Source organism: Linepithema humile, chromosome 5 (genome assembly GCF_040581485.1).
Source record: "Linepithema humile isolate Giens D197 chromosome 5, Lhum_UNIL_v1.0, whole genome shotgun sequence".
Classification (NCBI taxonomy): domain Eukaryota; kingdom Metazoa; phylum Arthropoda; class Insecta; order Hymenoptera; family Formicidae; genus Linepithema; species Linepithema humile.
In genome coordinates, this window is record NC_090132.1 from 7,416,286 (window position 1) to 7,440,530 (window position 24,245).

The 24,245-nt window shown below is 33.1% G+C and overlaps 5 protein-coding genes across 6 annotated transcripts; 3 read left to right on the plus strand and 2 right to left on the minus strand.

Annotated features, from left to right (window-relative positions):
* Positions 1-605: 605 nt before the first annotated feature.
* LOC105677650 (terminal uridylyltransferase Tailor-like) lies at positions 606-4,114 on the minus strand. The gene is given in 4 exon segments (XM_012376409.2): positions 606-2,353; positions 2,572-2,774; positions 2,898-3,117; positions 3,563-4,114. Coding segments are annotated over 4 exon segments (1,140 nt in total). The 5' UTR covers positions 3,879-4,114; the 3' UTR covers positions 606-1,952.
* On the minus strand, positions 3,857-11,080 carry Zpr1 (zinc finger protein Zpr1). 2 transcript variants are annotated; one of them, XM_067354811.1, is made up of 5 exons: positions 10,906-11,067; positions 10,142-10,814; positions 9,661-9,789; positions 6,778-6,879; positions 3,857-4,435 (listed from the first exon to the last, which is right to left on the minus strand). In XM_067354811.1, exons 1-5 carry the CDS (start codon positions 11,065-11,067, stop codon positions 4,116-4,118), a joined length of 1,386 nt encoding a protein of 461 aa, XP_067210912.1. In that variant the 3' UTR covers positions 3,857-4,115. The 2 variants fall into 2 exon arrangements, with proteins under 2 accessions (XP_067210912.1, XP_012226271.2); XM_012370848.2 differs by lacking the exons at positions 3,857-4,435; positions 6,778-6,879 and having other exon boundaries at positions 9,069-9,789; positions 10,906-11,080.
* On the plus strand, positions 8,085-9,488 carry LOC105674507 (dynein axonemal light chain 1-like). Its single transcript, XM_067354827.1, has 3 exons — positions 8,085-8,234; positions 8,310-8,458; positions 8,540-9,488. Exons 1-3 carry the CDS (start codon positions 8,232-8,234, stop codon positions 8,946-8,948), a joined length of 561 nt encoding a protein of 186 aa, XP_067210928.1. The 5' UTR covers positions 8,085-8,231; the 3' UTR covers positions 8,949-9,488.
* A 323-nt stretch (positions 11,081-11,403) lies between the features above and the next one.
* Positions 11,404-18,575, plus strand: LOC105674458 (uncharacterized). The gene is made up of 6 exons (XM_012370771.2): positions 11,404-11,545; positions 11,618-12,329; positions 12,562-12,700; positions 12,806-12,924; positions 16,701-16,795; positions 17,256-18,575. Exons 1-6 carry the CDS (start codon positions 11,535-11,537, stop codon positions 18,466-18,468), a joined length of 2,289 nt encoding a protein of 762 aa, XP_012226194.2. The 5' UTR covers positions 11,404-11,534; the 3' UTR covers positions 18,469-18,575.
* LOC136999890 (uncharacterized) lies at positions 18,477-24,192 on the plus strand. Its single transcript, XM_067354831.1, has 2 exons — positions 18,477-18,610; positions 20,476-24,192. Exons 1-2 carry the CDS (start codon positions 18,591-18,593, stop codon positions 20,804-20,806), a joined length of 351 nt encoding a protein of 116 aa, XP_067210932.1. The 5' UTR covers positions 18,477-18,590; the 3' UTR covers positions 20,807-24,192.
* The last annotated feature ends 53 nt before the right edge of the window (positions 24,193-24,245 follow it).

Consider the following 24,245-nt stretch of genomic DNA (forward strand, 5'->3'; position numbering starts at 1 on the left):
GATAAAAATTAATTTGCAAATAATGCCACAGCTATTAAATTTCTTCAATTTCAAAAAGACATTGTCAATTGCCTTAATTGAGAAATATTGGCTGTTTTTACTTATAAAAAATCTTGTATACCTAAAGATAAATATGTAAAAGAATATATATGGAAGCGAGACATTGTACAAAAAGAAACTGAATCTAAAATAAATCAAGACAGATAAATGTAATTGATTTTTTTACTTGTTATTTACTTATAAGATTTTTTAATATTTTTCTATTTTAATTATCCAGAGATCAATAACAATTGTTTTATTACTTGCATAAACTACTGTATTATAAAACGATACAAAAGAGATTATTTTATTTTAAAATAATAAGTCTAAGGAAATAAATAATATAGAAATATAATAGATTTACAATAATTTTATTACAAAAATAAAAGTCTTACAAAGAATCATATAAAAAGATTAAAAACCAAAGAGATGTAAGATTATCAGAAGAAGATAAAATTATATAAAAATTCTAAATATAATTTTTATGAATTAAATAAACAAGTTTTGTAAGAAAGCACACATTGTAAGAATCACAATATGTACCATGATACATATAAAATATTCAATTTAAATTGAAAAAAGATTTATGATTTTATTATAAAAAAATTTTGCACATGCTATTGCATATTATATTTACCATAAAAAGATGATTGATATATTATAATAACAAAAGATGGTAAAAATAAAAAACAAAATAAAAATATTAGATGTATAAAATATACGTATGATTAATGGAAGACATAATTACGATTCGTCAAATCCATTCGACCATTCGATTTGTCAAATAATCTTATAAAAGCGGTGTCTGATTATAAGCTAAAAATGTTTTAGATTTATTGTAATTATAGTGCAAAAATGTTAAAAAAGACTACCCCACGCATCTGAAGCCACCGTCATAATCTTAATTACTATACATTTTTTTTTTAAATTAGTTATCTTGAATCGCGGGAGATTTGTGTGGAACATACAATATCTAGAAATGTAGATTGTAAGCGATGTTATCCTAAAGATAATGCAGGATACTATCCTGAGGATAATACATCATATTATTCTGAAGATAATGCATCATATTGTCCTGAATGTAAGGGGGCATGTTATCCGATAGATAATGCGTCATATCATCCTGAAGAGAATGCATCATATTGTCCTGGATGTAAGGGGGTATGTTATCCTGGAGATAATGCATCATATTGTCCTGAATATATGAGGATACTTTATCCTAAGAATAATACATGGAATTACATACCATGCACACGAAATTTTGAGAGTGAAGATAATGCGTCATATCCTCAGGTTTATGCATCATATTATCCTGAATATAACAGGATACTTTATCTTAAGAATAATACAATGAATTACATACCACGCACACGAAATTTTAACGAGTCCTGAAGACAAGCCGTTATATTATCCTTATTCGCCAAATACTGACCATACGGAAAGATTGGATATAGATGGCTCCATTTGCACGCTCATGTCGTTTGATAGATCTGTAACGAATTGTGAGCACATCACACTTGAGCGTGAAGTAACATACAGTTCTGATCGTTCTGATGTAGATCGTTTACCAAAACAAGTGGTACAATTCTTAATTATGACCAAAAAAAATTCTGAAATTTTGATTGAGAAATCAAATAACATATGTCACGATCTGACAGTCGATTATATATTGCTCGACTTGTTAGATGATTTAAGAGAATTTCAGCCACAGGTAAATGTGTGTGCTTACGGGTCTATGATCTCAGATCTAGGACTCCCCAAGAGCAATGTTGATATTTCTCTTGATTGTGGTAAGTTAATTTTAATTTATAAAATAGGTTTTTTTATAGGTATATGTATAGTTAGAATGATTTCTTTAGTTTGTTAATACTTAAAATATTTTCCTGCGTGTATGTATAGTAATTAAGATAAGATTATGACGGTGGCTTCAGATGTGGGGTAGTCTTTTTTAGTATTTTTGCACTATAATTGCAATAAGTCTGAAACATTTTTAGCTTATAATAAGACACTGCCTTTGTAACATTATTTGACAAATCAAATGGATCTTGCACGCATAACGACGATATGTAAAAAGCTCGAGGCTTGTCTTCTGTAGAAGCGTTGTGCATATAATTAATATACGAAATCATATCTTGCGGTAAATTTGATAGATTCCTAAATGCATTTTTTTCTATTGTTTGGCCCAATAATGGACAAACCACGTGATTTTTAAAATTAAAATCTGCATAGAATATAAAAAATTCTAATAAAAGTTCTTCAAAAGTGTGATCTATTTTCCTAATAGAAAAATCACAGCTTATACCAATTTCCCATCCTGAAAAAAAAATTAAATACTGAGTATATGTAAACTGAAAAGTACATAAGCATATAAACATAAAATATATAAGTTGAGTATATTAATTAGTAAATAATTATTGTTTTTTACTCTAATTTATTTATTAAGTTAACACTTTAACTCGTTTAAATGAAATTAAATTTATAAAAAAATGGTTAATGTTTTATAAAGATATTTAAAAAAATATTCCTACTTACCACTAATTCGCCGTGATTTATTTTCTTTTTTAATCAGTTCTGATATGCTGGGAAATACTTTTAGAATTTGCAGATAAAAGATAACGCATCACGTTATGGCGTAGCTTGTTACAAGACGCGATCCTAATAAGGCGCAGAAGTGCAACCATCGTTTAAGAAATAAAATCATTTCTCGGCACAATGGAAAAGCACTATTAAAGCACCTTGAAAAAAAGTTTTATTTTTGTTTGTGTCGCAGAAAATGCAGTATAATACTAAAAATAACTAAAAACTTTACTAAAAACTTTTATTTCAGACTTATGTCAAAAAAGAAAAAAAAAACTTACTTAATTATTTTTGTAGTTTCCACTGCTAGCCCATTTGTAACTGAAATGTCACAAGCAAGTCCAGAAACAACATGCTGTATTTTTACAACTGGTATTCTACTATGTAATATCACTTTGTGCACTTTCCACGATCGTTTATTAAAGGATAGATATTTTACAATCGTTTCAATCAGAGTCTGACAATGACGACGCGTTGAATTTCTTCCTTCATACATATTATCTGAATCACAAGAATAGAGTAAAAATTAGAATAAATAGATACAAAGCATATATATATATGTATAACTCATGATAATAAAAAGTAATATATAATAAATGAAAATTTGTAGGAACCAAATTTTCAAATTGTTACATTGCTAGTTTATTGCATATTTGAAAGTAAAAATAAAATTTTATTTTATTTCTGATATAATTGCAAGTCCCAAAAGTTATATAAATCAATATCAAAATGTTTGACACACTCTTTGTTTTGTAAATAAACTTTAAATGATATACTATTTCAATATAAATAGCAAAAATGATAATTATATTAAAATGTTAATGCTCTTGTTTTGATAAACTCAGGTACGCAGGAAAATATTTTAAGTATTAACAAATTAAAGAAATCATTCTAACTATACATATACCTATAAAAAAACCTATTTTATAAATTAAAATTAACTTACCACAATCAAGAGAAATATCACCATTGCTCTTGGGGAGTCCTAGATCTGAGATCATAGACCCGTAAGCACACACATTTACCTGTGGCTGAAATTCTCTTAAATCATCTAACAAGTCGAGCAATATATAATCGACTGTCAGATCGTGACATATATTATTTGACTTCTCGAGCAAAATCTCAGCATTTTTCTTAGTCATAATCAAAAATTGTACCACTTGTTTTGGTAAACGATCTACATCAGAACGATCAGAACTGTACGTTACTTCACGCTCAAGTGTGGTGTGCTCACAATTCGTTACAGATCTATCAAACGACATGAGCGTGCAAATGGAGCCATCTATATCCAATCTTTCCGTATGGTCAGTATTTGGCGAATAAGGATAATATAACGGCTTGTCTTCAGGACTCTTAAAATTTCGTGTGCGTGGTATGTAATTCAATGTATTATTCTTAAGATAAAGTATCCTGTTATATTCAGGATAATATGATGCATAAACCTGAGGATATGACGCATTATCTTCACTCTCAAAATTTCGTGTGCGTGGTATGTAATTTCATGTATTATCCTTAGGATAAAGTATCCTCATATATTCAGGACAATATGATGCATTATCTCCAGGATAACATACCCCCTTACATCCAGGACAATATGATGCATTCTCTTCAGGATGATATGACGCATTATCTATCGGATAATATGCCCCCTTACATTCAGGACAATATAATGCATTATCTTTAGAATAATATGATGTATTATCCTCAGGATAGTATCCTGCATTATCTTCAGGATAACATCGCTTACAATCTACATTTCTAGATATTGTATGTTCCACACAAATCTCCCGCGAGTCTAGATAACGCTGCATGTCAGTCCCTGTAAAAATAAACATCTGTAATTAATTAAATAAACAGTACTGTAAATTACGTAATAAACAACCCACATAATTCATTACTGATTTATTTGTTTAAACTAGACTGCATCTCTATTAATCTAACACTATTTACCATTAAAAATCAAATTCGGATATATCAACAAAATTAAGTGCTAATTTATTGTTGATTTATTGTTTTAATTCTTTATTGCTCTATCCGCTAAAAATTAATATTGAAGGAAAGAGGGAAGGAAGAAAGAAGACGAGGAGGGAGAAGAAAAAGTTTAAATAAAAAAATACAAATAATGTAACAATGTTAGAAGAAAGAAACATTCAAGAACTATAACAATAAACTATTAAATTAATTAACCCTTTCGGTACGAAACGTTAGCCATGAAGCGCGTTGCGATAACCAAGACTTCGAGCCGCAAGAATGCTTCCACACCGCGCGAAAACTGTTGACATTTTACTAATAATTTTGCAATATATTATATTATGTTGTTAATATTAACCTGTTCAAAAATTCCTATTTATTAACAAAAAATAAAAGAGAAGTATTAAAATAAATTTTTGTAATATATCGCAATTTATTAATTTAAACAAATACACAAATTAAAAAGAGTTAATTTAATAGTAAAATTTAATATATTTCGAAACAAAAAACAATATATAAACCAACATTGCATTATTGTCGACGCTCGTACCAAAAGTGTTAATTACTTTAGCAATTTTTATGCAAAAATGCTTAATTTATTTTTTTTTAATATCCAGATCCTAAAATTTTTGCTCGTTGCTTACAGTTGAAACACGGGCATGTGGCATTGCTAACAACATGAAAAGGCAGAACGGATATGAATAGGCAGGTCAATATCCTTTTACTAATAGAAAAATGACCTAAGCGTATAATAGGGATGAGTCAGAAGAGAAAGTTCGAGGGCATTTTTTTTTCGCTCAAATTGTTCGTCTAACACCGTTACCGTTACAATTACTTTTTTTCGGTAACTGTAACGGTAACGGATATGAATAGGCAGGTCAATATCCTTTTACTAATAGAAAAATGACCTAAGCGTATAATAGGGATGAGTCAGAAGAGAAAGTTCGAGGGCATTTTTTTTTCGTTCAAATTGTTCGTCTAACACCGTTACCGTTACAATTACTTTTTTTCGGTAACTGTAACGGTAACGGCGTTACAAATTTTTTTGTAACGAAAAAAGTAACTTTGTTACATTTTTCGGTAACGAGTAACGAATTTAACAGTTACTTTTATCGTCACATTTTTCAAATTTACTCTATATATTTACGAATTTATAGAAAAACTAATAAGAAAACTTTTTAATTTAATAACAATAGAGAATAAAGTTATTAGGGTCTTATTAATCAATCAATTATTAATTCAAATATGATAGCTATAACAAGCCCAAAGCCAGGTGTTAGGTGCTCTCAAATTAGTTAAACAAATTATAATTACAGACGTTTCGGACAATTTATTGTGTCCATCCTCAGTGAAATAATACTAACGGCGAACAACGCCTTGAATACAGAATTAAAATATAGATACACAAATATAAGCCGCAAGGTTAACGCAATTCCGTTAAAGATTTTAAACGTTTCCAGTCGCTGTCCACATGGATGATTCTCGAAGATGTAAAATATAAAAAAATTCTTACTTGACAAATCAGAAGTATAAAATAATTAAACAAGGCGATGCATTAAAGTACCGGATGGTTAGTCCAAGAGCAATAAGACTTTGCGTCCGACTTCAGAGTCTTATTGCTCTTGGACTAACCATCCAGTACTTTAATGCATCGCCTTGTTTAACCATTTTATACTTCTGATTTGTCAAGTAACAGTTCGTTACTTTTTGAGTAACGGTAACGAGTTCCTTTTTAAAATTGGTAACGAGTAACGATAACGAGTTACTTTTTAGAAAAATGAACGGTAACGGTAACAAGTTACTTTTATAAAGTAAATTTTCCAACCTTGTTATTTAGGCAGTTATCACAGTTAAAGCAAGTTCTGATTTAAAGAATCAAATAAAACGGTAAATTCGGCGTAAGGGGTATGTAATCCACGTGGCAGGGAACGATTATTAAACCGACACCCTCACTTTCAATATTAAGTTCCTGTGTATGCATTGGAACAATAAATTTCAGATTGAGATAATAAATTAAAAATAAATTAGTATTTAACTTTGCCATATATCCAAGTTTAATGTTTAACAGTGGAAATATCAGATTGATGGAGACCATTTAAATCCAATTACTTTTCGTATTAATTTTTCGCATGCTACTATTGCTCCTTCGTAATTTTAAATTCGGAGAAAAATAAAAAATTATGCACATACCTCGGAATTGGAATAATTTGCTAAACTCCGTATTACACTCAACACGTGGAATAATTATGCGCTCCAACGTTACGCCGATTCGTTCTGGACGATGTTGACTGCCTGAAGGACAAGTAAGAAATAGTAAGAAAAGAAGGATTCATTCGAAAATATCGTAAAACCGTTTTACACTGCGACTGTGAGTTCGGTAAAAGATCAATCAATCATAGGCCGGTATTCATAGTCCGTTCTTATATTCAAGATTGTCTTAAGTACAGACTTATATTCGCTCTCTTCGTCAGACACAATCTATGCGTGACGAAGAGAGCGAATATAAGTCCGTATTTAAAGGTACGTTCCACTTGGCGATCGCAACGCTTGTGGAATCATTTTATCTTTGTTTTTCATCGAAAGTTAAAAAAAGATAGATAATGTTCACGAGCGTTGCGATCATCAAGTGGAACTCAGCCTAAGGGCGGTATTCATAGTCCGTTCTTATATTCAAGATCGTTTTAAGCACGAACTTATATTCGCTCTCTTCGTCAGACACAATCTATGTGTGACGAACAGAGCGAATATAAGTCCGTGCTTAAGACAATCTTAAATATAAGAACGGACTATGAATACCGGCCTAAGACGATTTTGAATATAAGAACGGACTATGAATACCGGCCATAATAAAGTAGCTCGCCGGATAAGTTGTAAGGCCGGCGTCACATAGAACCCGTAATCCGTAATCCGCACCGAAAGTCCGCAAAAGTTACTAGGGATTGCGTCCGTAACGTTACGTGTGTTTTATCTCCTTGTGTCCCATGGAGCCGTAATTCCATGAAATTTCCGTAAAAGTTACTAAAAGTTACTAGTTATTACTAGTAATGCTTTTTTTAATTTTATTTATTTAACTAAATTTGACGATTTAATTAAAATTTTTGTTAAAATTATAATATATTCTGTAGTTTTCTTATGAATAAAATACAAATAAACAATTATAATTTGTTAAATAAAAAATAGTAATACCGTTACGTGTGTATTTACGGCTCCATGGGACACAAGGAGAAAAAACATACGTAACGTTACGGACGCAATCCCTAGTAACTTTTGCGGACTTCCGGTGCGGATTACGGATTACGGGTTCTATGTGACGCCAGCCTAATTCGTGACGCGGCGGATAATGCGACGCGTGACGCGCTCAGTGGGAATTCGCCATATAAATACCGACCTATATTTTAATTTTTGGATACCATAAAGCGTATCTCTAATATGAATGCTTCGTGGTAGTCACGCAAAAGTTTCTAGATTACTCGCATGCGCAATAATTTGAAAATAGTTCCTTTTTTATTTAATCTCAATTTATTGTATTTACCGTTATATTCATTAATATCTGCAATTTTCATGCGGTATTAATTTGTCTTGTTAAAGTAAAAATTAATTTATGCCATTACTTGACAGATTTTAATTCATCTTTGGAAAAAGTTATGGTACTAACTCCCACAAATATATTCAATATAATTTTACACAATTGTTTCATAACTTTTTTGGAAATAAAATTATAGGCTAAAGCGACAACGTGCAAAGAAGCTATTCAAAGATGGGAAGAAAAAACAGGCTTAGTCGCAAGCGAACAAAAGGAAATAATTTTATCTTTCCAGTGGCCCCCAATCGAGAGAATGGACAACAGTTTAGCGACTTTGACCAATGTCGAGTTTGTTATCTTTTTATGCATTAACTTGAAGTATTTATATGCATCTTACATCATTCAAATAATTTTTTTAAATGTTTGCAGAAAGTTATCCTTATCGACAAATATGATAGAAAAGATCAGCGGTATTAATTCGTTAAAATATTTGAAGATCTTGTCTCTGAGCAGGAACAATATTAAAACATTCTCAGGACTAGAGGCGATTGGAGATCATTTAGAGGAATTATGGATATCTTACAATTTGATCGAAAAAATCAAAGGTGTAAATGTTCTCAAAGCACTCAAAGTTTTGTATATGGGTAACAATCTTGTAAAAGATTGGGCAGAATTTAATCGTCTGCAAGAAATACCCAATCTTCAAGATCTGTTATTCATTAATAATCCTATATGCGAGAACATGGATCCCGAATCATGGCGCACGCAAGTTATAAGGCGATTGCCTGGTTTGAAAAAACTCGACGCGATACCAATTGTGTATGCTACTGTTTCATAGTAGCTATCTTTTATACAGTCACGCAGTCATTTTATGTGGTCACTTTGCAAAATTTTTTTCTTGTTTTAGGCATGCAGGTGAAGATTAAAATAGGAGGCATTATAATCAGAGTGCATCTGCTTCAATGGAAATAATATAAAATTTATATTTACACAATGTAAATTTCAACAATGAAACCTACTACAATGACAATGATGGTCTAACATGGAAGGTTTCGTTACTTGTTATTCTTTAGCTATACTTTGATGGTATTTGTACTTAGATGGTACTTCCTCTAATGTTCCTTCTTTTATTTTAGCAGGAACCTAATAATTGTCGACTTTCATGTCGTTAAATCCAAGTTCTTCGTTCTGATCAAAACTTCTATCATACTTTGTGATTTTTAATCTATCATCGGGTCCATCGCCAGAAAGACTTTGCACATAACTATTTCCAGCAGGATCATCCAACACCAGGGTTACTTTTTTTTTACCATTCAAAACCTCATCTAATTGAGCGATAAACGCTTTCATTCTTTGCACGATATCTGGATCACTGCTATCTCCAGTAAAAGCCGTTGAAGAAGACAACTGTTCTTTCATCGATACTATGATACCTTCAACGGTTGTGAACCGACCACCCAAAACAGCTGGACCAGCCTCTAACTCGAGTTCAGGTATTTCCATATCACAAGTCTCAGATTTCAGTAAATCGCGACTGAAGTCTTCCTTACCTGTTATTGTCACTTCAATCTTAACTCCTTGAGGTTCAATTCCACTTCCACTCTTTACCTCGTTAGTTCTATGGCCACAAGATTCACAGAGTGTAGCCATTATGACAACTTCTTTAAAATGTGGTATGCCTTAAGTTAAAATTAAGGAAATATTTGTAAATATTTCTATAATTAAGCATTCTAAAATATTCTCAGGAACTAAATAACACCAATTTGTTCAAAATATTTCTGTAGTATGATATAGAACTAAAACAAGAGTTAGAAATAATCAATATTATTTAAAGAAAGAAGCATTAAATCTTGCAAAGAAGCATTACATTCAGAAATCTTAGCCTTTGATGATCTACTGCATAATGTTGTTATGTTTTAAAGAAATAAACTTAAATTAATGTAGACAAAAAGAAAACAAAAAGAAACACATTTAAAACAAACAGATAACATAGATAAGAATATAATCTAGACACATATAATTGAAGGATACTTGTCAGTTTCATATTTGTTTCACAAGGATTATTGCATTCTGGACAATTGGTAGAAAAAGATAATATTTCACCCTCAATTTGTTCAAGAGGATATTCTCCTTCTCCTATAGGTTTGAGTAAAACATCCTCATTGTCCGAGTAAATTCCTAATGTCTGATTTTGCTCTTTTGTCCTTTTAAAATATGTTATAGCACATTGACTATCTTTGAGTGGTGCTTTTGGATTTTCCACATGACTATTTCCTGAAATATCTTCAAAGATGATAGTAAATGGTTCATCTAATATCTTTAGTGCATGTAATTTGCTAATAAATAGATCTATCTCAATTGCAGTATCTGGGAATTCTTCTCGTCGTCTTGACTGATCCTGTTCTAATGCACTAATGCTTCTGTCAATTATTCCTTCCACCGTGGTGATTTCTCCTTTTTGAGATTGTGAAGGAATCTCAAAATCCAAATGAGGAATATGAATGCTAGTATAATCAGATTTAACCACTTGACGATTCAGATCATGTTGTGTTGCAACTTGCAATGTTATTTTGATTCTTTTCTCTGCTATCTTTCCACCACTTTGTACCTCATTATTTTGGTAGCCACAGTGTGGGCACTCGAAAGACATAAGTATCACATCTTTGTAATGTGGAATTTTTGTTAACAACAGCTTTGTAATTCCCTGTAGATGCAAAATAATCATTCAGCAAATACATACCTTAATTATAAGACATTTTTATTACATTGAATTAATCAACACAGGAATTTCTTACATTTTTGCCACACTCAAAACACAAACTCTCGATCTCTGTAATTTCCGGTTCCAAATCATTAGCGGACAATTCGCAAAAGATGGGTTTGGTTTTTTCATTTTCCATTCGTCTTTTATCAGTTGCCATTTTGCGCTTTGAGGTTATGTTGTACTCATTGCACATGTAATTATTGTTTGTGTAAATTATCGGTCTCTATATTATCGATTAGAGATATTGAAGATTTGACTATTTCACTTATCAATATGAGGTAATACCATTTACTGTTATTTGCACCAAATCGTCACGTGACACATGTGTGTCATGGCGTTCGTAATTGCATAAATAATTTTCTCTTTATCGAATAATTTTCATTTTCGTTTTTTCTTTATATCACGACGTCTCCGTTGATGATGAGTGACTGATAAAAACTCGCGCACAAACGTACGAGCGCGCCAGTGCGCTCCGATATAGCGCGAAGGTTGTACTACTTGGGTGTCATTCGCACTAGAAATACAGTGATATCTTATGATCGCGGGTGTTGCAGCTGTAAATTGAGACGAGTGAACTTGTCGCTCCTGCTTTGGATGTCGCACATGCTGTTTTTGAGGAGCTGAGAGCTGAGTCTTGATGCGGATCGAGTCGCTCGTAAAATGGAGAAGAGGTTAGTAAAGATTTTATTGTTCACGATATCGAGAGGTTATGTTGTGGTATAAACAAGACGATTGACGTGTAGATTATCCGATCCATCGAGACCACCATGTCAGAATGTGCCGAGTCACTCGAGGAGGAATAGGAGACGATCCAGCCGCAGAAACAACCTACCGGATACGGTATTGGATACATGGACAAGTGGCAACGATCAGGATACTGGTTTGATATCGAATATGGAGTACCCACCGCGGATGCTATGGCAGTCAACGGGAGTTCCGCAGAACGTGCCGAATAATGGACAACGTTTATTCACTGCAATGTCTGATCCCAGCGTGTGTGGTTACTCACCATTGCCATTGACGTACACCATGCAGCCGGTCTCACTGCCAGCAATGTACAGAATGTATCAGCCGATGCCGGTGCCAAATGTCAGAGCCGTCCACAATAGACATAGACGTCACTGTAATGAACACTCGACGAACGTTCGTCCCAGTACCAATAATATTGTTGCTAATGGCTATGGGAGTCTGCAGGAAAACGGAAGATTGGAATCCAATGTACATATTGCATACCAAAATGGAGATTATGCCAGTCTACCACCCACTGCTAACAAAGACAATGGGATTAACGGTGATGAATTAAATTCTGAGCATAGAAGATATTCGGATCCTGGACTTGGACCTGCTGAGAACTTGCCTCATTCAAACAGCGAAGATTCTGACAGTATGGAGAGTGGAAGTTCCATAACCACCATTAGCCGTAGCAATAAGCTTGTTCTATCACTCATTGAACAGGTTGGTATTATATTTTATTTCATTTTTATTTATTTAAAAACACATGAAGTTAAACATTAAGTTTTATTAATATTATTTTCTAATCTTATTAATTATAATCTAACATGTTATAAGTATTTCTTTATGTCAATTGTAGATCTATTTATAAGTAACTTTCTCAGCATGGTGATTAAAATATAAAATGTATTTTTTATTGTACATTATTAATATAATTATTTTAAATATTATGTAGATGACAGAATTGAAGAAATATAACAGCCAATTATTTAAAGAATTGAATGAAACTAAGTCAAATTTAGAAAATATAAAAGCAAAATTGGCACAATGCAAACACAATACTCCTACAGATTATCAACCTGGAATGTTATCAGGTAGATATAATTCGGATATATAACATAATTTTTATCACAAGATTTTTTACATATTAAGATGGATCATAAAATGTTTATTAATGAAAATTGCACTATTTGTTTTAGAATTTATACGTGAAATTAGAGAAGCTAACAAGAATTGTGAAGAAGTCTTAGTCATAAAAGTTAAATCAATGTTGGAAGACAAAAATAATCAACAAACAAGAGAAGTAGAAGATTTTAAGGTATGTATACATATTTAAAATGTCTTTTTATAATTTTTGATATCAATGTTTAATTATGATACAATTAAACATTGACCTTGTTTTTGTAAGTTTTGCAACGATGTATATCTTTTATCTTCTTATGCATATTTATGCTTTTTCTTTACAAAACTTTGAGGTTGTTTTTACATAAACCTAGATATTACTGTTTTTTTTCCATCTTTCTAAGCTTTGTTATTATTCTGATTTTTTACGTTTAGAATATTAAAATAAAGCAATCTTAGCATGCGGAATAGAAATTATTAAAATTTAAAATATGAAAAGATAAATCAAAGTTTAGGTGAAGTACTATAAATATTGACAGCTTAGATAATGTGGGAATAGAAAACAAAAGCAGCAGCTAATAGAACCCTTTTTTTCTTGTCACTCATTTTGCGATTGAGGCACGGTAATATGAGCATTCGGTTCAATATTTTCGGCACTCGTTCTTCCGGGTCACGATCATGGATGTAATGTTTGCACAGACGTTCCTACATTCTGTTTGATTAGGACGGCCAGGTGATCGTGGTACCTATCGGTTCTTTCCAGCTTTCGTTCTCTCGATTATCGTATATATGCGAAATCTGAATCTTCGATTTTGTTTGTGCCTGTTTGCGTATTTCTATTTATTTGATCAATAATTTTAATGATTTATTTTAAATTCTTATTCAGGCTAATTTTATATTGCTTCTTCATAGATCACAAAATCGCTTTTATGCACTTTTCTATTGTATTCATTGTACTAGATATTTACCATGGTCAAAGATGTGACGTATAAACATTTATAATATGCAGTGTTATGCGGACGAGGTAATATTAGAATTTATGATAAGAAAAATTATCTTATGCATGCATAATTTTCTGGCACGATCACATGTTAGTTACCTAAAAAAATCAATTTCCTGTGCATGCATTATTTTTATGAAGTTATTAGTAATCATCATATACATTAGAGCGTGTATTATACACATTAGTACAAACACGCAAACATATCGTTATTACATCTGCGTGTATGTATATTGATTTGACAGCGACTTGAAGATACGTGAAGAAAAAATGTTACATTATCTAATACAGAATTACACTTTGACGTAATTATGCTGTCTAAGATTGCAATCACTTTTTATTACACTTTCAAGCTTTACGAACATATATAAGTATACCATCATTACAGAAATACAGCACTTGAATATACAATTATATTGTTTTAGATAAAAGTGTAGATTTTAAATCGAAGAGATTGTAAGATTTTTCGGAATTTTTCAGGGATCAAAAATTTGATTTAAGAATGGGATTTTTCTTCCCCTGAGAAACGCATCAACCGATTAGGGTTTGCTGCACGTGCGACTTGACTCTGAGAAGACAAAGGGGAAAAAGAAGGTCGAAATGTAGAGAGAGGCGCCTGATAAAGTCGGCTGATACCGGAGAACGCAATGTAGACATAATACGAAATATCCGTGACGCGCTAAAAGTGATTAGGTTTCACATAAGGGCATCCATAGGCGAGCACAGTGTTGCAGTAGTGGAGAGAACGGGGCGGGAACCGAAGGGCACGGGAGGGGAAGGGGGATACATGGTAGATGGAGAAGGGTGGAGAAGGAGCGCACTTAGCGGCTGTCAGGGGCCTCTCCCTTGGCCTCTTTTTCCTCTTTGCCGTGTCTTCTCGGGTTTCAACCATCCATTAGCCTCATCAGCCGAAGCGATGGCCGCCACCGCCATGTCGCCTGCATATTGGCAATCTCGTAATTGAACCTCCGGGACTCTCCACCTCCGCGTCCATGTAAATTCTGTTGCACGTGAGAGCCGATCAAGGTTGCTAGCTCCGTGTTCCTTTTTTTTTATACACATTGCCGAACGTGTTATATTCATCTTTAAATAACGAGCAAGGGAATAAGATAGTTAAAATAGATTTAAAAAATTCAATGTTTGACGGTTTACATTAGTTTTGCTATAAACAGATTTAGATCTTGATATAAAACAGATTCCACTTTTATATCATAAACTAATATAATCATATAATATAATATTAAATTACTTTATTTACCAGTCAATGTATCGCGGTTGCAGTCAATTGGCTTTGTTATTGCTTCGAAGAAAACAGGGATTAAAACAGCATGATGCACTTTCAGCGTAAAATGCAATGATTCTGAAATGATTTTATTGAAAAATTCGGTATTGTAATAATAACCGATGGAATAGTGTTGCGAGTTATAAAATGTTGAATGCGAGGATATAGAAAAAACTAATTATCACTTTTATCATATCGGCATCTTTGCCGGAATCAAATTTTATCGATTTGACGAAATCAAATTTGGCGCACTTTTTTAGAAATGTAAACGTGATCGCATAAACATGACGTCATAAGATCTATTTTGTGGCGCGTCGATTACTTTACATCATAATGGCGGGAGTGTCGGATGCGAGTGAACATCATTGCGCGTTTTGCGTGCGTTTTTTCTTGTTTGAAGTAAATTCGCGCGTAATCAATGTCGGGAGAGTTATTCAATTTCAAATTGGAGTTGAATTCAATGATAGGTAATTGTCGTGGAGTGTTAATCAATGCGTAGGATCGTGAGCTCATCAGTATTTCAATACTCGTAAAATCGCAACCGTCGCGTCGCGTCATGTTGGACATTGCTCGATGGATTTAGGAGCATCGTCGTAATGCTGTCTCGGTCTTTTGAACATCTCGGAAATATCGAATACAGCGATCGTCATAAAATATTAATTAGCGCATATTAGATCATAGTCTAAAGTCAATCGTGTCCATCACGCGGATATTATTCATCGAATCTTCGAGAATTGGTATGAAGTTGCTTCATTTCGAATTTTCTTATTTTGTATATACATCACAAGGTTGTGTTTCAATATTCACTGTCAGTGCTGACAATCCATAGTTCATGTTACGCACGCTATAGGTTTTCAGCACTGTCAGTGCATTTTGAAATACAGCCCTAATTACCGTAGTTTAGTTCACAACGGCAAAAATATCAGATGCGAATGACAGTTTTATGTTTCACGCGCGGTTTTTTTTCGTTCGAAGTTATTTTTACACGCAATGTTGGAAGAATCTAGCGATGGACGATTGTTGTGCAGTGTTATTAGTTCGTATGATCGCAGTCATCAGTCTCTTTCGATCGTTATAAAACAAATTGCGTCCGTCGGAGATCGTTCGTCGAGCATTGATGCGAAGTTGTCCGTGTCTCTTGAATTTTTCAAATGTATCTTTAGAGTATCGCGCGTAAAGCTATACAGGCAGTTGTCGTGTTTCGTTGAAAGTGCATAGTACTTGTAAAATGCGAAAATGTATACATTGATCGGTAAGTGATAATTAGTGTCATATAAGTGTGTGTTTGAAGCTACGGCGAAGCTAATGAATTGCAACGGCGAAATATCAGTTGGTAAATAAATTTGAATATTATATAATTAATTATGTTTATTCATGATATATTGATTCAGGTTAGATTAGGGCCTAGATGAAAGAGATGCTCAACGTGAAGACCAGCTTTAGCGTTTCTCCATGTGTTCTCATAGAAAATATTTTTCTATTCATTATAGTGCTTTGTGTTATGCACTAAATTTAGTATTTTGTTAAGAAAGGAGACTCATATTTAAATGGAAATAAAGAAATATTTTATCGTGCCTTTTATTAATTATATTTTATTGTTATTTGTATTTTTTTTTCTATCTGCTTTTATAATACTTCTGTTGTCAGTTTAGGCGACTGTTAATGCTCAATTTTTATTTTTTTGTTGCAGAATCAATTGTTGAAGTTGACAAAGGAAAAAGAGGAAAGCAATCAGCGTGTCGCGAAATTGGAGGAGGAAGTGATGGCGTTGAAGTTGAGCGCAACGTAAGTACCTTTTTTAGTATTTGTAATATCTTTAGAAGCTTGAAGTTTTACTTGTTTTCGTTTATTTATGGTTATTATGGCTGCTCTATAATGGACCACGCGATTTCATCTGAAATAAATTTGGCCATAGCTTCGTTACAATGTAACGCTTTTCATGGTAAAGTTATGTAGTCAAAATAGAAGGCAAGTGAAAGCCTTTGTGAATAATGAAACGTTTGAATCTCTGCACTTCTGTATAAATCTTCATCACTATCCACGATGATTTAAAAAAATCTATTCTATTTTAATTCTGTAATATATTTTAACCATCTTTCCGCTTAATTCTTTGACGAACGCGATCTTCGAAATTAATTTACAGTACTAACAATATCGATTGAATTAACGCTTTGTGCTCTAACTAATCGAAGTGGAAATTTGCTCTTGGCAAAAACAAAAAAAAATCAATTCTATTCGCACTTAGCAACGAAGGCCGCGAGATCGCAGCTTTCGAGGAGGAGACCCTGGCGTTACGGCGGGAGCTCCAGGAGGCGCGGGCGTCCAGGACTCTGGCCGAGAATCATGCGGCAAAGTGCGTAAACTTTGCGGTATCCAGTTCTGTTACGCCTGTAACTTTCGATACGCCCTGTATAACTAGCACCCCCGTGCGTACCGCTCTTTCCGACACTCGTTCCCTATCCCCCGTTTTCTCATCTGCAATCTCATCGCACTCCTCCTCCGCCTCTTCCGTTCTACGTTCCCGTTCCGTGGAGGTAGAGACCCTTCTGCTCGTCTCCGAGACGGCGGATCAACGTCCAAGCACTGGAACTGATTCCGAGTCTACATTACGCGAAGAACCTGCACCATCCACGGAGGATGAAAGCGATCGGAGTTCAGAGACAACTTCGGCACCCTATTCGACTTACATGAACGATAATGCCACGAACACGGTTGGAATTAAACCTGGGAATGAGAGCAGAAATCAGAATTCAATATCCACCGATATTGACGACACTTTTACGGAATTATTTACGAATTGGGAAATGTGTAAGGCTCACATCGCGGAGAAAAGCAAACTAAAATCTTTGATGACGGACTTAAAATCTTTGAAGGAGGAAATACAAACCAATATCTTAACTGACATTCCAGAGGAACAGCCTGACGATGAACTTTCAAGAAAATGGGAGCGAATGGAAGTGTACATCAAATCACTGCAGAAAAAAGATGAAACGGAAATCGATGCATTACCGAGCATACTCAAGGAAGAGGAGGATTCGTCGGATAGCGACGTGACGAGCAAGAGAGAGAGATCGATTGATCATGCGAGTTGGCAGAGACCGGGCGAGTTTCGTAATCAACGAAGCAGCTTTAAAAAACCGCGACGGAAGAAGAGCAGCTTGAAGAGATCGTTCAGCGAAACGGACAAATCTGACAAGAGCTCGCTGCAAGACACCAAGATTCTGGCCGATTCCTCGAGTTCGTACGCGGTTAATTGTGGCGCGGTGAACGAGGAAGAAAGTTATTATCTCAATGACAGCCATACGAGCCGAGCCATCACCGAGGTGCCCGATGTCGCTGTGGTCGGTGGTGGCTGCATCATGCCGAAAGACTTCTGCTCGACGAAACCTTTGACTTCCAGAACCCAAACAGCACCTTCACGTGCCACCGCCTTCACCTATACCACCGCCTTTATTTAAATTACGTACGCGCGGGGCCTCGAGCAAAAGATAAAAAAAAAAATAAACCGCAATACCACGCTGCTCGTCGTCAATATACGCGAAAGGGGGCTTCAAGGGGCTTCTCACTAGAGGCTACTACTATGTACATGTCGAATAGCACGTAGGTCTATTGTTCACTCGTCATGCATGCTTTTTCGTACACGCTCGTCGTACTTACGCCCCCCCCCTGCTTTCAGCTGCGCCATGCTTTATGTTCAGGGGAATTACGTCATCCTGGTATCAGAGGGAAAAGATTTATATTTTTAAATATATGTATAAAAACAATTGGCACAAGTCATTTTTAGAAACAAAAAATATCAGTTTTAATGAATTGTGTAATTGACTGATATTGATCTTTATTTGTTATAAAGATCAGTTGATAATAATATAATTTTAATTATGAATTTATGTGTCTATAAAATAACAATATGTTTATAAGATAACACACACTGCTTACGTGTATATAACACTTAGTGTAAAATATGTAAACTACATATACTTATATATTGGTAACTAATAATGTAGATACCGGAATAACGTAATACATCCGTGCCATGTTCGTGATACAACGCAGCACTGTTTCCATATCCATTGCACTTTAAAGGGAAATTAGAAAAAGATGACTTAATTGCTAACTGGAGCAACTTTCATTCCATTATAATTATATATATATATTTTTTATTTTTTACTAGTAAATGTTATTTTTTGAATAAGTTTTTCAACTTTAAAACTACTGATTCTTTTTCATGAAGAAAACTGATTAGCATTAAGAAGAAGAAAATTGATTAGCATTAATTTCTCCAGTTGTTGATTAAGTATATGCTGGTTAAATATACAAATACTTCAATATATTATAATTACCAGCTACACATATGCTTATATATATTTTAATAATACATTGTTAACTCACAATGAAAATCTGCTTTTCTATTTTATGTATAAACATAAATTAAATATATGTAAAAAGCAAACATATACAATAAATGCTTTCTTAATGAATTTTACGATAGATTTTGATTATATCATAATATATACGTTAATTAAATGTTAGTCCATTTGTCAGCATGACTTTAGAGCTTTAATAATCCATTTTTATTTGTATTAATTTTTTGTAGTTTGTATATGTATTTTTTCTATGTTTTTTTATATCGTCATTGTATTATATGTCGTTATTCATATTGTATTTCGTCGTTTTATTAATAAGCGCCATGAAATTGAACGAAATAATTATTATTATTTGTATGACTTAGAAACTTTATGTAACTTTTATTTTGCATATACATTTATGTTGTAATCTCATAAATGTCGTAGTTATAGTCTGTATTTCGCCAAAAGAATTTTTTTTAGAATAGAAAAGTCGTAGTGTAGTTAAGATTGTATATTTCAGTGTATTAAATTAATACATTGAAATTTTCTTTATAAAAAGAACATTTCATCAAAATTTTTATATAAAATATTTTAACATACTTTTGGCTAAATTACATCTATCAGTAAGAGTATTCTTAAAAATTTGAATTAAATGTCAATTAGCGAAAGTTTAATCCAAAGATAAATTTTTACCCAAAATGTTTTATTATTTTGTTTATGTTTTTTAAACTTGATTAAAAAATATATTTTAATGTGTAAGATTGACAAATTTTAGTAACGATAACTTAGATTAAACTTTTGCTAAATCTTATTGCACATTTTACCTCCAAAATCTCATCTACATAAATGGCATTGTGAATACAATCCCGCTTGCATGGTTCCTTCTGCTCCTCGAAGAGATCATACCCAGCGCACGCTTCGTCTGGATGGTAGACACCGAATCGCACCGTTTTCTTCTGTTTTCTAGCCGGCAGCATGGCTTTTTGCTGAAACTTTCGCTTTACCCGCTTCTAAAGAGATTGTTACGCAAGTGTTTTTGGATGCATTAGCGGTGGAAGAACAGCACAAATCCGAGCTGGCACGAACGAATGTAAAGTGATACAAAACATAATTTATCAGACTGGAAAAACTGGTGGAGATACTGCGTAAAAAGGTGAACGGTGCCACGGCCACGGAAACTGTAAGCAAGATTCGCGACGTCCTGGTTTCCAGTGCGTGTCCCGCTTCCGAAGACCCGACCAAGGAAGCAACGAATCGAGTACGGTCACCATCATCATCGGAGGATGAAGAGGATGGGGCGGAGGATGAGGACGCTGACGAGAATGTCGATGACGAAAAAATTGTGGACGTGTCCACAATTGATAAGAGTCTGTCGACCGCGTGCGATTCCAAAGATTCACTTGTAATTGACAGTAGCCTAAATTTATCCGGGCCCGTGACAGATCTTTGAGTATGTGTCGGAAGTACGATTGTTGCCTTATGTATGTTACGATGAAAATGCTGAACTCGAAAGCGATTCAATGAAATCTGTGATGATTGCGTAGATTCACCGACTATGTTGACGTGAAAGATCCTAAAGTCTATTTTTTGTAAAATTATGTGATCTTACAAAAACAAACACATGAAGAGAATTTTTCTTTGATTTCATAAAATTACCATGTCTTGAGTTTATAAACTATATAGAGTGTACTTAATTTTGAACTTTCAATATAGTCGATGATTCCGTAGATTTATCAGTGATTATATAAAGACGCTTTCACCGTAACATACCAATTGTTTATTGCCTTTTCCATAATTATTCCAGCGCGTTGTTCAAGTGCCAGAGTGTACTGTCAATGATATTAGTACTTTGTGCACTCACGGTTCATCATGGTCTTCATTTACGATCGTTCGCCCATTGCTACCGAATGATCGTTAAACATTTTTGACTCCAATCTATTTGAAAAATAGATACAGCATATTCATATTGATAGGTCATTGATTGTTAATAGGATTTGTTCGTTGATTCATATATACTTGCAAATTAATTATTTATTATCATTAAGTGTGTGAAATTTTGTTGAATATATCGTTACGTAAAATATCTCTGCACATTTCTAGTGAAATTGGTTGGGTTATAATTGCAACATAGAATAACAAAAGGAAGACGATATTTGCTATGCATCTTGTGCGACGTGATCGAATATTTTTTCGAGACGTGTGACTTTAAAAAATAATATTATATTTTGTAAACTATCTCATGCGCTTGCACATCTGGCGCATAATTTGCTCTTGTTACATGACAAATGTTACATTTTTAATCTATTCGACACTGTTTTTTGTTATACACTGCCTTTTCCTTTATAGTATTTTACGAGTATTCCTTTTTACTTTGTTTTCCGCTAGCTTAATTCTTTGTAGTTCTGCAAATTTCGAAGTCAAACTTGATAATATTTTGCGATAATGTACAGTTTTTGTACAGTTTATTAAAGATTCATAGCAAAGCAATGCACGATTATAATCAACAAATTTGTTTTTGAAATTTCCAGATAATATAAATTTATTGTTAAATTTTTTAAAGAATAAATTGAGATTCAGACAATTGACAAAATTAATTCGTAGAAATTAATGTCTGGAAATTTATTAATTATGAAGAGAAAGAGAGAGAGAGAGAGAGAGAGAGAGAGAGAGAGAGAGAGAGAGAGAGAATATTAATTTAATACTTATTATCTTATCTCATTCTCTTTACATCTTGTTATACTTTGTTTTATCTCTTGCTCATCAGTACATAAAAATTTGCTCGACAATCATAGTGTGAAACTATTGGAAAATAACACGATACATAACGTAATTCTTAAAATTTCTTTCTCGTTTATCTCTTTTTAATTCACTAACTCGTCATAAACATATAGATCTTTTTTAAATATTAAGGAATTATATATTAACATAAAAGAAATGATTCTAACGTATTTAAGAGTCTTGCAAATCGGTTTTATTTATCCCATTAATCATGTATTAATATATCAGGTTAATTATTACTACCTGAAAAATTATGCTCAATATTTAATTCTTAAATTAAGTACACATGAATTGAAATATTTCGTGTATATATCTATTCCATATTTTCACATAGACTTACGTTTCTTTTTAGCTATTATCATATATTTATTAAAAATTTCCATTATTTATAGGATATTTTTTACCATAAGAATATCACATTTGCGATGGTATATCATATCGATATAGCATATCGATAGTTACTATACGAGTCCACAAATTTGAGCTTTTTAAAAGTACTTATATTTATTCATCAAGTTTTATATAAGAATAACTTGAACACTACGTATAAAATATTTACGATATATACGATTATATAACTATCGTGTACGAGAGATTTTGCCAAAAAATAAATTTTGCACTTTAATGAACGATTGAGCGTTCACGATAATGCTATGGTAATATATGAATTATTATAGAATCTTCTCGGCTGAAGAGAGACTGCTAATATATAAAGGGATACAATTTTATTATTCTGATTAATAGATTCTGTAATTTTTTGACTTTAAATCACATAGACTGTCACATAGACTGTCACATAGTTGCAAGTTTGTAAATACAGATTTATTTATCCACTTATATAGCGTATCTTCGCTGATAACGTTCACATATAAGTATTTTTATGAACATTCTCCAGTTTGTTACAGCAGATATCTCTATCAATATATCTCCCAACAGGCAATAAATATAGACGTAGTTTTGCGAGTGATAACACGCTCTAACTGCATATCGTAAGCAGATACTGTGTCATATTTTGTATAACTTTTTGTAGGACGGTTGAGAGGGAGAATAATACTCGCGATACTATTCGTCGCGTGAACCCGATTGAGACTTTACAAGTAATAGAGTAAGGTTCAGCCTGTATAGTACAGCGTCGTTACAGCTTCGTAACCAGCGATCGTTATCCATTTTACTTCGCGTAGGTCGGTAGAGGTTAATTTGTGTTAAACTTGCTCCGAACTCGAGGTAATCATAAGTTACTGCTGCGATAAGGTAAACTTGCCTGAACGCGAGTTCCGGTAAGTATCGGACCGTATCGCAAGTTTCACATGTGCCTCCATGCAAGATGTATGTAATGTCCATTCTGTATGTCTCGTCGCTGATACACGTTTCGTTGAGATGTTTCTGTAAAAAATAGCTGAATTCAATAGAATTGACAGGAATATATTCTGCAAAATTGTAGCATTTCTAATTTTCAAATAAAAATAATTTTTTATTTATGTTAAGGTTTAAATAAATACCTTTTCTGCTTAATGTACTAATATGACTCAGCTTTTAATGTACAGTAATAAAAAAAAAATCACTGTATTTCGATTCTTATTAAAGAATATATTTTGTTAACAGAATCTAAATTAATAGAAAGTAATAAAATAAGTTCTGAATCTTTTAAGATAATCCTTGATATCGATTATTGAAAAAAATTTTTTTGCAGCATAAATTTTTATCAATTTTTTAATTAGCTGATTTTTTACAGAGTAAAAATTTACTGGCAGTCTTTGATAAAATTTTCAATAAATCTCGATCTTTCTATCTATTTATTCGTATAAGGGAAAAAGAGGAAGAACAATTTTCGAATGTCTCGAACGACTTATTCATCAGTACATTTAATCTAAGATTCGCATTCGCAATATTATATAAAGCGTATACGATATGACACTATCCTCTCTAGCGAACTCGAAGTGCCATTAGAATCGAGCGTAACTCAAGTTGTCGTTCTATTTTTGATTATATTGCGAAACGTTGTAGAACAGCGTGGAATGTATCAAAATAATCCGAATAAAATGACGTATTTATGAAAAACTCGATTAGCTCAATTGTCTACAAACAGGACTTCGTGTTGTTGATAAGATATT